At 40.4% G+C, this 13,927-nt stretch overlaps 1 protein-coding gene across 13 annotated transcripts in view; it reads right to left on the bottom strand.

Moving 5' to 3' along the window:
* Positions 1–13,927, bottom strand: part of WWOX (WW domain containing oxidoreductase) — a 546,141-nt gene that overhangs the window by 517,418 nt on the left and 14,796 nt on the right. For all 13 annotated transcript variants that reach the window (XM_069868321.1, XM_069868320.1, XM_069868322.1 and 10 more), the window contains exon 5: positions 4,999–5,105. In XM_069868321.1, coding sequence (XP_069724422.1) covers positions 4,999–5,105 — 107 coding nt within the window. The remainder of the gene's footprint in view (positions 1–4,998; positions 5,106–13,927) is intronic.

Here is a 13,927-nt window from a genome sequence, read left to right on the forward strand (position 1 = left end):
GTAGCTGTAGGCTTAACACCAAGGAATAATTATGAAAGAAACACTGTATTTTTTATGAAATATTAAACTTACAATTTATCTTCTAATACCTATTCCAAAAACTATTTGACAGGAATAAATAAATGAGAGCTTCTTGGCAAGAAAAGATGTGATTTATGAAGTACTTTATTCATTTATATTCTTAAGTATTTTCTTGAGAATATCACTAACATCTGGTTCCACACAATCTTATCCAAACATTCTGCTCATACTCAATTAGAAAATTCTATCAATAATAATGTAAAGTAAATTACCTAGCTCTCTTCTTGGAGCATAGATTTCAATGTTCGTCAGAGCAACTGTGTGTACAAACAGCACTGGAGTGTTTTTCATTAAGCCTTAAAGTCAATTAAGCTACGAATTGTAACAATCATTCCTCCTTTGCAAAGTATTGATATTTTTTTCATGGCTGCTTTCAAGCCTTTTCACTCTTCAAGGAGAGATTTATGTCTGACAATTTCTTTCTGATTAAAATGAATCATAACTCTAGAATTCCAATTTCCTCTTTTCTGAGCAAGAAATTATCAGTTTTAAATTGATAGTGAATGTCATCGTGCACGAACAACACTTATTTTCAAGATGCCAAATATAAAGCTGTACTCATCTCCCTTTATCCACGGCTTTTACATCCCTTCTCTGTATAAATACACGTGTATGTACATAAAACATTAGATCGTACCAATATGACCAACAATACCTCTCCTTAAGAATTATATGTGACAGCCTAGTCATGACAGACCAGTGACATGACAGACCAGTTATATGTGACAGACCAGTCATGACGCTCTCCAGAAGGCAATTACCCTCTATTTGCAATATTAGCTAAATTCTGCTGTAGTTTAGAAAGAAAATAACTGGAATACTGCAGGTTGCAAACAAACGTCACTTATCTAAAGTAATTAGCAAGTTTATGCAGGTAATCCCTACTCCAATGCCTCAAAGTCTATAAAGCAGCTCTTTAGGCATAAATTGGTAAAGACAAAGCTTGCTAGATTTGTACCCAACAGGCAATAAAGATCTGTCTGGATTTGTTTTATAAACATAATGGCAGATAATCTGAAAAATCGTATTTTCTCCCATTATTCCTCCTGTTTTCTCTAAATCATAATGATTACATATTTTCAAACCATTTAGCTGTTCTATTTTCTCTTTATAAACAATTTCCAGCATTCACTAAAAGCAGATTGAAACTGGATGTTTTTGCCTAACTATAGTTATATATATATATATATAACTTCAAAGTACGAAAGGCTCAGACAAGAGGTGCATTTCTGCAGACACTCCTTCCATGGCATTCCAGACATGGACCTCAGAGAGACTTGATAAGGGAACAAGCTGTATGACTTTCCAAAGTACTGTAGAGCGAGAAGCTTAACATGTCCAGTAAAGTGTGCCTGCAACCCAGAAACCAACCGTGTCTTGGGCTGCACCAGAATTAATATGGCCAGTAGGGTGAGGGAGGGGACTCTGCCCCTCTGCCCTGCTCTGGTGAGACCCTACCTGCAGCCCTGCATTCTGTTCCGGAGTCCACAGCACAGGAAGGACATGGAGCTGTTAGAACAAGTGCAGAGGAGGTCACAGAGATGATCCAATGGTTGGAGTACCTCCCATAAGCCAACAGGCTGAGAGAGTTGGGGTTGTTCAGCCTGGAGAAGAGAAGGCTCTTGGGAGACCTTAGAGCAGCTTCCTGTGCTGAATGGGGCTCCAGGAAAGCTGGGGAGGGGCTCATAATCACGGAGTGCAGGGAGAGGAAGAGAGGAAAGGGGAATAGTTTTCAGCTGAAAGAAGGGAGATTGAGATGAGATCCTGGGGAGAAATATTTCCCTGTGAGGGCTGGGAGGCCCTGGCCCAGGTTGCCCAGAGCAGTGGTATCTGCCCCATCCCTGGAGGGGTTCAAGGCCAGGTTGGATGGGGCTTGGAGCCCCTGATCCAGTGGGAGGTGTCCCTGCCCATGGCAGGGGGTGGGACTGGATGGGCTTTGAGATCTCTTCGAAACAAAGTCATTCTGTGATTCTATGATTTACTTATTTTTAAATGCTGCATTACAGTAGGTTTAACCTGGGTTTCTTCTGTTGTGCTGGTAGTGGGTGGTTTGGGGGTTGGTTCGTTTCTTTGTAAATCACATTTTTTGCATACATCTTTCAGGCCACGGACTAGCAATCAGATAATTGCATCAAAACTTGAAGGAGTAACAGTTGCTTTTTCATACGTTTTTAATTATTCTGTCTCCTTGCAAAAGAAGTGGAACTCTCTTCTGCATCAGGCAACCAAAAAAAATGACAAAGGACTACGGTGTCAGGCACTTGCACTCCTATCACTGAAGCACACTGTCCCACAAGAAAGCCAGCACAAGGTACACTGTTTTCGCCACTACACACACTGTTACAGAAATACCAATTTTATTACCAACATGGTATACTTTTGGTAACCGGCAAACGCAGAAAAATTCAATATGGCAAAGATGGTACGAGTTAGAAACGTATCACTCGTGCAAATGACAAAAACATGGGGTCTGAAGATGCAATTGAAGACAGGGCACTTATTGACCAAACTTCCACCCCTCAAAATATTGGAGGAAGCCAGCATTTCTGCTCAGGGTCTCAATCCCATAATTTCCAAGCTAACAAACAGGTAGCCACTGCTGTTGCCAAAACCACGTTACCCGAGTAACAGGACCAGGAGGCTCTGTCAGGCTGCATCCTGAGCATCTACTGTTTTTCACAAACTGTTTCCAAACTGAAAAGCAAACCAATGTCATCTTGATGATTTTGCTTTCCTTGGGAATAAGGGAGACAAAACGCTGTGGATGCTTTAAAGTCCTGTACAGCAGGAGAGCTGCAGCTTCCTGTTGGGCTTCATCCGAAGCATATGCAGAAGTTGTTGGCATTTTTCTTAAACTCTTTAATTTTAAAATTTTCAATTAACAACTTCCTACTCTGTAGTGACACCTATAAGCTAAAAATTAATATCTGACATCAATATTTTAATATTAGCATCAATCAATCAAATTAATCTTTGTCTCTTTGTTTACAGTAACTGACTTTGGGGCAGGTTTTTCTGTTTGTTTTCCTCAAGACTGCTTACAATTTGATGTAAATTTTAAGCATCTTGTAATTCATCAACTAATTCTCTCCTGGTTACACACTCCAAGTAATTAAAGTTCAGTAATAACTTATTCTTTATGCTCCAGCACCTGCATTTCATTTGTTTATTTTCCCAGAGTCATAAATCTGAGGGACTGTCAAAGTGCCATAATATTAGTGCAATAATCAAAGTTAATTAGTCCCTCTCAATAAACAACAACAAAGCCATTACAGAGACACACTGAAGGTTTTACAGCTACCCAGCTTACAGATGAGATTCTTTTCTGAACGATTAGAATTTGAAAACTGTTAGTAAATAAATGTAGAGTTTCTGAAGTCATTTGACCTTCAGCTATCTTCATTCAATTAACAATTCATTAACTTTTGCAGAGATAATACAGGTATTAAGACAAGTACTCCTGAACTCCCATTGCCTTCCAAGCACTCAGTGATGCACTCAGAATTATGGACAACAGGATGTTTTTAAGATAAAAGTTACTCAGTACTGTCTGATTTCAGTGACATTCAAAGCTATATCCAGCTGGACTGAAGCTAACAAATTCAAAAGACACAACATTGCAACAAATACAGTTCTGTTGAAAGAGAACAGAAGGATAAACCTTTAAGCAACGCATGCTATGCTTGCCCCTACTGGAATTCTCTTGGAATTCCACGCTAGTGATATAAAAAACAAGAACAGAGCTTTAGTGTGAAGTAGTGAAGGCAGAAAGGAAGGTATTTCTCCCTCCCAACCCCTTACTTTAAAGCATTAATATTGCCTGGGCAAAAGAAAGAGGCCTAAATCCAAAGCCTGTTTCTTGAAGAAACCTGTGCTTTAGCAGTATTATAAGTAGCACTTGTTCGGAAATAGTTACTTGTAAATGAACGCTGTTTGGTTTGCACTAATAAATACTGTAATTATCTGCAGACTACTTCTGTGTAAATATTAATACTACTGAGTACTCTCCCCTGCCATCTGGGAGCAGCTGAAATATCTTTGGAGCTTGGGAAATAAAGCTAAACCACTCATCACCAATCTTAGCAGGAAAGAAAGAAAATTCCAAGAACCTGACTGTGCGGTTAATGATTCAAGTACAGGGTACAAGAACTGCAGCAACAGATTATCTCCTGGAAGTCTGCACTCACAGCCAGCTCAGAAAGAAACAGCCTGAGATCCTTGCCAGCAAGTAAATGATTATGAGAGGAATAACTTAAGATCACTGAATACATTTTAATAAGGGTCTTAGAGAAGAAAATAATAAGAGAGGGAGGAGGGAAGTTAGGTGTCCAAGAGAAACAAGGGAACAGACAGGACTGAGGAGCTTAGATCTGCATGGAAAAAACAGAAGAGAAAATTAAAGGAAGAGGGAAGAAAAAGAAAGTGAAAAAGTGTTGAAACAGACTGCCCTGCAGTGCTGTTGGGCTGATGGGCCAGGAATGAAAGGGAGGAAAACATCCTCAGGTTTGAAAAGCATAAGAACGATTCTCTGAAATTTCTCATAGTATAAAAACTATGGGCCGTCTCTACTATCCAAGTGTGTTCACTCCCTTCAGCTAGTTACACACTTTGGTTCTGGAATGCCTCATCCCATGAGCTCTGAAACACACCTCAGGGGTTCTTCCAAACACTGCCATCCTTACAAAGCATCCGTATGTCCCAAGGCTCAGCCTCAGAGTCCAGTCCCACCCCATGGAATGACAGAGCTCCATCTCTGATATGCTGGTGGCTGAACAGGGCATTACGAAATAAGGCAAATGGAGCTTTCCTTAGATTCTCGCATAGCTGTGTAATATCCATCATAACTGCTTGTACCACACAAGAGATTTCACATCTTGAAGAACACAGCATAGTGTTGGACACCATACGCTCACTTACCCACTCGCCAAGAATGCGCTGTACGGCGTCACTGCCTCGAGATGGATTTCTGCAGGCCAGGATGATGTACGCCCCATGCAGCGCAAGAGACTTGGCTGTTTCAAAACCTAGGATAAAACATTTTCCAAGTCAGAAATAGATCTCAGTAACAAAACAGAGCTATAAAATCACCCGTGAAGGTGAGCCACACACACCAGTACACTGAGGCTACCTGTGGTCTGACTGCCTGTCCGATAGTCACTTGGACCCAGCCCTTAATACGGCAGACACCTCAATTTGAGCAGGTCTGTGGGACGATAACTGTATGTTGCTTGTGCAAAATAGGGTTGGGATCTTAGTAAAGCAGACTCAATGCCTGTGCCTCAGGGTCATCAGCTGCTCTTCCTCCTTGCTCGCCTGACTGTGAGGAATGAGCCATAAGGCCAGACTGCAGAGTTGTGATGCCTGGCAACATCAACCTGGAAGTGAGAGAGTACTGTAAAACTGAGCTCTGGGCTCTCCAGAGGCACAGACAGCCTTGATTCATCCATCCGAGGACCACTCGTGGCAGGGAGAATCAGCCAGTGGGATGCGTGAGGGAATAAGAAACAAAATCACGTGGAGATAACAATTCCCTTTTCCAATTCAAACACCACTCCATCTGTAGAACATTGCTGCACAAAATCAGAGAACCGTCCAAGTGTTAAACCATTCCCGGGAGAGAACTGTCAAGCTCATGCCTAGAAAACATCAATCTACCTTAGGAGCCCTGTAATGTACAGGTATGGGTATTATCCACACACTTTAAAATATTTGCTAAATTTTTCCTTAAATTACCCATGTAAAATCAACTCATTCTTTGTCCCATCACCAACTGATAGATGCAGAACACTTTTATATGATTGTACTTATTATGAATAATCAAACACCATGCAGCTTCAATATCTTAGTTATGGTATGATGAGGCTGAACAGGTCACTGGATGTAACAGAAGACAGAGAAACAATAATCCATGAGAAATCCCCTCTTTTGCTTAACTCACTGACATGACCTAATCATAGGATCATAGAATAGTTTGGATTGGAAGGGGCCTCAAAGCCCATCCAGTTCCACCTTCCTGGGAGACCTTCCCCCTCATCCTATCCCTGCCCTCCCTGATCAAGAGCCTCCCCCCTCCCCATCTTTCCTAGAGCCCCTTACAGTACTGGAGGCTGTTCTAACGTCTCCCAAGAGCCTTCTCTTCTCCACGCTGAACTACTCCAACTCTCCCAGCCAGTCCTCATCTACAAGCACACTCTGCAAGCAGACAGACAGTTCACACTTCACTGCAGTTGAAGTGCAACGTGAAACTATATTACCAGGGTTTTTTTCTGTCCCACATAGAACAAGGTTTCCCAGTGAATTTCTGAACAACTGTACACTTTTTTTTTTTGCAGTACTGTGAATTATTCAAAACCTGAACTTCATTTCCCTGTTCTAAAAGGAGACTGCAGATTTCAGATTCATCTCAGTCTGTTAATTTGGGACCATACAGTAATTTAGTGGGATCAGTTCAAATTATGCAATTGTTTACTGACAGCTGCAACTCTTTCCACCTTCATAACATCTCCAAGCTCTGTCAGCGCCCTCTGTTTCCCTGTCCAATTTATTAATGGAAAGCTGCACAGATGCTGGTCCGAGGTAAACTTCATTTAATTGGAAAAATCTGCGACACTTCTCACCAGGAGACGAGGTCCTGGTGGATGTCTGTGAAGTGCAGAGTGTTGAACCCAAAACTGAGTTTCTGCAGGGGTGAGCTACTACGTACTGGTGATGTCGTCAATAGCATCACTGGGCACCCACTTCCATGGAGGACTTAACAATGACAGCAGTTCCCATCGAGCTGAAGGAGGCAGAACATAGCTCAACGTATTCCCGTGAGACAAGCTTACACCAGAAAATGAGGAATCAATCTGAAATGCCCACCCATGTGAGTGCGTGGAGAAGTCAAAGAGAAGAGATATTTGTTTTAGCTTTATGACATTTAAAGCATGTTCGTGTTTTCCTTTTAAAAACTGTTTACCAACTCCCCCTATTAAGACGGGCTGTTTCACTCCCAAAACACCCTGGAGCAACAACATTCAGCTGCAGCACAAGACACAACTCACGTTACAGAAACAACAGACACCAAGACGAATTTATACCATTTTCTGCAATTACATGCTCATGGTATTTAAGTCCAAGTAATTTTCTTGTATCTCTTTTAAAGTCATTCATTGTACCAAGCAGCTTTAATTACCTGGCTAATTCCTTGCACGCACACAAATTCAGCTGCTGCATGTGCAGAGATTTCCCCTGATCCTAATGCCACTTTAAGCATATTTAACCAGAAATTTTTATGTTCCTAATGTAAGATATGTTGTACCAGAGTGCTACAAGCTAGCTGTACGCTTCTTGTTGTGCATAAAAAATCCACTTTTTGTTCTTTACCAGCTTCCCATAATGTTCAAAACTTGTTGGAATGCCTGGGAATACAGGTTTTCTACTGTTATGCACAGCTCTCGAGCTGATGGCCAGCTTAATTACCCAACCATAATGATGTTTTGCTAACTCTACCCCATGTCACAGGGTGCAAAATAATAAATTCCATACTATTCTCTGTTACAGTTAATAACTTAATTCTCATTACAAACTAAACTGAGAAAAAATAAAAATGTAACCAGGTTACATGCAGCAAACTTTATTTAATTTTAATACCACCTTGATTTTTCCACCTCACTTGGAGGCAAGTGTTAAACACTCTTCTTGGGATGTACTCCCTCTTCTCTGGGCTACAAAAGGATGATTCTTCACCTTCAGGCAGACACATTCTGCATCTTTCCATAACATTATGTACTTAAAGCTTCCTCCTCTTCTTCTCTCCCCTGTGGTACTCAGCTTCAACAGGCGGGGAAAAGCTTCCAAAATAGGGGAGAGCTTTTATTCTTTTAACAGACGCATTGAGTTAAACTCACTTTGCCAACAACATCTGCTTTTCAGCAAAACGCAGCCATGTTTTTAATACATTTGAAATACATTTTTAAGCATTTAAACTACAAAACTATTTCAACTCCATAAAGAACAACCTTGTCTATCTATTAACTACATTGAATCAAAATCCACATTGAATGTTGTTTCATACACCAAAGGTGAACTACAAACATCAGAAGTGCACAAATAACAGTAAAAAAAGGTAAAGAAAAGTCAAACCCAAACCACCAAACAGTAGGGTTAAATAGAAAGACAAATCTAAATAACCCTGTGCATGATTAAGGAACCAGAACAACCTTAATTCTACCCACAAAAGCAACTCTGTGAACCTCAAAAAAACCAACAATTTCTTTAAAACTCCTCTTAATCTGGGGGCTCTCTCACAGGACGAAGCCTTCTCACAGCAAAGTAACGTAAACAGCAGTGATAATTGTTTTCCAGGAAACCAAGCATCTCCTCCAGTGGAGAATCTCCCCTGAGCCGCAGCGAGAGGGCACCACAGCCAGCAGAGCACCCTGCCCACCAGCACCACTGCCGCGGCGGAGGGAAGCCCTGCCCATTGCACTGCATTATGGTTCTGGGCACCAGTGCTCACATTCAAATAGGTCAAGAAAAGCTGCAAAACTTGAATATCTTCTTATAGAAAATCACACGCTGTATCCTAGCTGTGTTTTTTTAAATTAAACGACCTCATTAGTAAAACAGCATTAGATGGCATACTGGACCATTAAGGGCAGCTATTCACAAAGAATGAGACATACTTCCCCAAATCGTGACAGAACAAGCTTAAATAATGAACACTTTGGAAAGGCAGTAGTAGCGTATTTAAAGTGTATGAAACTCTACACAATACAGTGTTGAGCAAGTGTTTTATAAAACTAAAAATAACTCAAGTGATTGCCCGGGAGAGCTCAGGAGACCGATGACACTTGCTGCTGTTGCTCCAGCTGAATCCTGTTTAAGAGTAAGACCTACATGAGGATAAACAGCTCTCTCCATCATCAGCCAACCGAACGGACTGGTGGCAGAACTCACAACAGAGCTACAAGTGCATAGTCCATTCAATACTCTCACGTTCTGGTCTACCTGCAGCTGACTGCTACCAGTGAGGTTGGGGACAGGTTTCCAGCTAACCATCCTCTGTTAACGAGCCGTTCACATTGCACAATCAATGCCAAGCTCCATTGTGTCAACCAACACTGAAACGGTGCAGCCTCCTCTGTAAAACAGAGAAAGGCATCACTGAGCAGAAAGGTAATCCAGCACTTTCGGGTTTAAATACAGGGCACAGCACACAGGATTTACCATCAGGCGACAGTTTCCAAGGAGTTTGCATCTGGCACTGACACATTTTAAAACACTCCTTTACTCCAAATATCAGTAAGAGTTTGAATACACAAGAAGAAATTCAAAACCACCTCAGACTGCATTATGCTTTCTTTATCTTTCTGCCATCTCTCAGATACTCCAAGATACCTTGGATCTATCACTCAAAACACATTTGAAAAGCAGTGGCACTGTCTGTCTTTCTCTGCAACAGCTTAGTCTTCAGTGTAGACGTCTACGGGGTTTGTTTGCCTTTAGCTTCTTCAAAATAATTTCTTCCTTTCTCTCCATCCATACAAGAGCTTTGAGGTGCTAAAACATTTTCACGTGTAATGATTTAAAGCTGTCAAAAGTCCAGCTCCCCTCAAGTACATCACAAGGAGACTGAATGCAAACTAAAAGGGAGTCCAAAAGAAAACCTTCTTCCCTTCCCCTGCAGCAAGCGCAGCAAGACCAATATGCTGCATCCAACACTTAAGCCGGAGAGTCGCCTGCGTGCACAGAACCAGCAGGGCCTGGGCAGTTTTAGGCCATCAGAGAGGAGGGTACATTTGCATCACTTTGAACTCTTGACATTCCAATAAAGCAGAATTTTTACTCAGCCCTCAGAAAGTTCCTCTGCAAAATCCAGACATCATCCAAACAGTTCTTGATTTTATTTTTTTTAATGCAGAAGGAACAAAAAGTATCACACAAACATTTTTTCCAGGTAGACAGTGTTACTCAATGAATTCAAACACCCTTTGTTTGGAAAACAAAACTGTACTTTCTTCTCAGACTTGAGTTTCAGATAAAAAGGAAGGAAATGAGAAAGAACCTTAAGAGCAGACGCAATATGCAATACTAATATATTATTTTTTTTTAATGCAACATGTAATGCAATTTAGGACTAGTTTTAGTATAGATAAGTTGTGAAAAGGTTTAACACTCAAGAACTTGCAACAGATTCTCTTTATAATCCAAAATAGACAGAACCAAACCTGAAATTTAATCCTGAACTGCACGGATCATCCTAATCAAGATTTTCCTTTTCCAGTTGCCAGGTGACGCAAATGCAAACAGGTACTGTTGGGTGCTGAACAGAGGAGCAGTGGCCGGGAATCAGAGAGCAGGGAAGAGTAGGAGAATCTGCACTAAGAACTGAATTGTCAGTCAAACTCCAGTTTTAACTTTCTGATCCACTCCTTGCATTAGGTCTATGCCAGCAACCAAAAACACCAGTCAAAAAGGATTCAGACATGCATCTTCCATTTCAACTCACCCCAAAGCTCCGTTTAAATCTTATACGCTCCTTTAACAGTCAAAAAAGGGCTCAGCCTTCATGTTTCATCTTGCCTTTCCTCATCTATTAAATGATAGGGTCATGCTCCTATCAAATCCCACACAAACTTTTCCTGGATGCACTCTTAAAGTGGATTTTATCAATCCAATGGACACTGTCAGGACAGCATTGCACCAATATAACAACCAGCTGCATAACTAACACAACTAGTCCTGTCTTAGTGACACACCTAAAACATAAGATTACTCTGTTTGGAACTTTTATTCTCCGTGTTCCTTCAAGCATAGAATAAGTCCATGTTTTCTTTTGATTGTCTCTGAAACTGACAGCATGGCTTTCTGCAACAGAGTCAGCCAGTTCTCCTAACACAAATCAATTATTGTAGCTCAAATACATAGAGAGAGCCAAACACTGAATGCTGATATTTTACTGTTTAAGAAGAATTTATTAAACTATATTTTTCCCCCGTTTGCATATATTTTTTTGGAAGCGGGAAGACAGGCATCTGAATACACAGCAACTCAGCACACAACTTCACATTTTCTAGACAAAAATAACCTTTCCACCTAAAGCCGCATCTACATGTCAAACGAATAGTCACACTCTACTACTAAGTCAAACAAGAGAGTTACATACATTTTAGAAGAAACCTGAGGTAGCATCTTTGTCCCAAAAGGAAGAAAACTCATTTTAGTGTGACTCATGTTCCTAATTTTAGTAAAACGCCTATATGACTCCATTCAGAATTAGATATGTTTGGATACATAAGGGATAAAACCTATTTTCTTAGACTAGAGTTATGTTAATGCGCTACTTCTATTTTTACTGCAAAATAAACACTTCCAAAATAAACATTTAACTGAAATCTAGAATAGAAGAAAACAATAAATCTGCCTGCAACATAAGTCAGCATCAAACCAGCATCTCGATGAACTCTAGAACAGATCTGAGCAGTCAAATGTGCCAGGGCATTTAGGGCACACTGCTTCCTGATAAATCATCACTCCTGAATGCTTAGTCACTACAGGATAAGTGAGTTTTTTTGTTTATTTTTTTTAAATCAGGCCACTCTATTTACAAGCACCATAACTTGAATAAGTAGCATTATTTTGTGCATGCTGCTGTCCTTCCATCACTGTTGCAGAGCAGAGCCAAGGTAAGCTGAAGTGAAACTGTGGCTATTAAAAAAAATGTATCGATGAGGTTTTGAAAGCTGTGTTCAGGGGCATACAGTTTTCTCAGCTCATTCCAAAAACTACAGGGGTTTTCCCCCTTTATTGTTCCTAGTTTTAACACACCTCCTCTGACAAACTTACTCAAGCGACTGAAAATAAGCCCAGAGAATTTAAAATTTATCCTTGACCATCTCTCTTGGTTTTTGGTTTTTGTTTTTTTTTTAAATTAGATATGTAAAACAAAAAAAAAAACAAAACAATTCCAAGTTCAGAGAAATGGAGTTGGCACACTTTCCTTCCCCAAAACTGCTCTTCACATCAGCAGTAGCTTCAGGCAACACAACAGCTTTTCCACCAAAGCAAAAATGGAGACAAAAGCCAGAAGTTGCCCCATTTCTTTCAAGTGTGTTTCTGTTTTTCTGAAACCCAACAATACCACAGGTTTCTACGCTGCCAAGCTCAGCCCTAATTAAACAGAACAAAAAAAACTATTTGCACATTATGAATCTCCTTTTGGCAGGTACAACAGTGCAATGTTAATAAAATAAGTAAATTTAATAAAGAGGAATACTTCATCCAAGGCAGAATAATTAAAAGACATACTGTGCTGTCAGCTAAAGCGCTGGATTCGCCAAGCTTTAATCCATCAGTCATTTCAAGAGAAGTACTCAGTGTTAAGTAAAGATAACAAACAAGTACTACAACAGAAATTGTACCTTTTTTTTAAAAAAAATGTGATATTTATTTATATCAGTTACACAAACAGTGCAAGATTTTAAAATGTATACTAGGAATTTTACAGATTAATAATAAAACAAGGTTCCATCCTAAACAGCTCACAATTTAGGCTACAAAAAAGAATTAAACACCCACAGGGAGGTCCTGTTCCTAAGAGCTCCCAGTCTGTCATAGGGGAAAAGAAGAGGTGAGTAGACCAAAAATTAAACCTCCGCTCTTCAACTTCTGGCAGTCTCTACCCACTGCAGTCTCTGGGCAACAGGAGATAAGCCAGTTTGTTTGTTTAAACAGCAGAGGAAGATTTCAATACAAGAGTCATTTTGGGATCCTGAGGAAAGGACTGAACACAGGGCAGACGCTGTTCATTGTTTGTTCCAGTGCAAGTACAAACACAGCAGTAAGAGACAGCAAGCAAAGGGCTGGGTACCAGGGCACAGAGGTCTGGAAATTCATACAGTCCTGGGTCACCTCCTTAAGTTCTAGCTTTTCTGCACTAGATGGTGTTCAGGATGGGTACCAACCTCCCAAGGTTCAACACGGGCAAACCTTTTGGGTGTGCTTTAAACTACGAAGGAAAGAGGGAGATGGGAAGTTGCTATGTAACTCAAATGATCCATCATGTGGCTCCAACATACAAAGTAAGGCAGGAGATGGAGGTCTGAAACAAAAGATGGAGAATAAGAAGAGTATTAACAAAAAGTGTCTGTACACAAAAGCAAGAAGAATGGAAAACAAGCAAGAATTAGAAGTCATTAAATTATAACATAAGGCCATGGGCAAAACAATCAAAGACCTCTTTACCTCACTTTTAGGAAGAGCACAGAAAACATATGCATCTTCTCACACCGCAATTAATGCATATTCATTTAGATAACGTTTCAGGTCCACCTGCTAGCAGCTGGGACACCAACCATCCACCCAAGACCTCAGGGACAGCACCTTTCCAAAGCAAACGACCACTTACAGTTGCATGTTTTGTACCAATTTTTTTCACCTTCCACGAAGACAGAACTTGCCAGTTTGGGGAAGGGTGTGTTAAATCCAAAACTACAAATGCCTAGAACATCCTACATCTGTAAGATAGGAAAATTTACACCCCTTAGCAACTGCCTGCAGCTGGATGCAGACCCAAAGAAACAAAGCACTTCGCCAAAAAGTTTTCTTTGCTCACTTTTACTTGCCATATTTTCGACTTTTAATAGATCTTAATTACTCCTGCTGCTAAAGGATTAAAACAGCTTTCAGAGGAGCACAGTTATCCTGTTGACAGAACAATCCAACTCCCACAGTAAATACAGACATGGACACAACCTGTAAACATAGGTCTTTTGCTGCAGCCACACTTTGCTCCATACATAAACAAGACTAATTACACATTTCTCAATCTTGGTAGCATAATTAATGTCTGTACCACACAAAT

This window comes from Phaenicophaeus curvirostris, chromosome 14 (assembly GCF_032191515.1).
Source record: "Phaenicophaeus curvirostris isolate KB17595 chromosome 14, BPBGC_Pcur_1.0, whole genome shotgun sequence".
Taxonomy (NCBI): domain Eukaryota; kingdom Metazoa; phylum Chordata; class Aves; order Cuculiformes; family Cuculidae; genus Phaenicophaeus; species Phaenicophaeus curvirostris.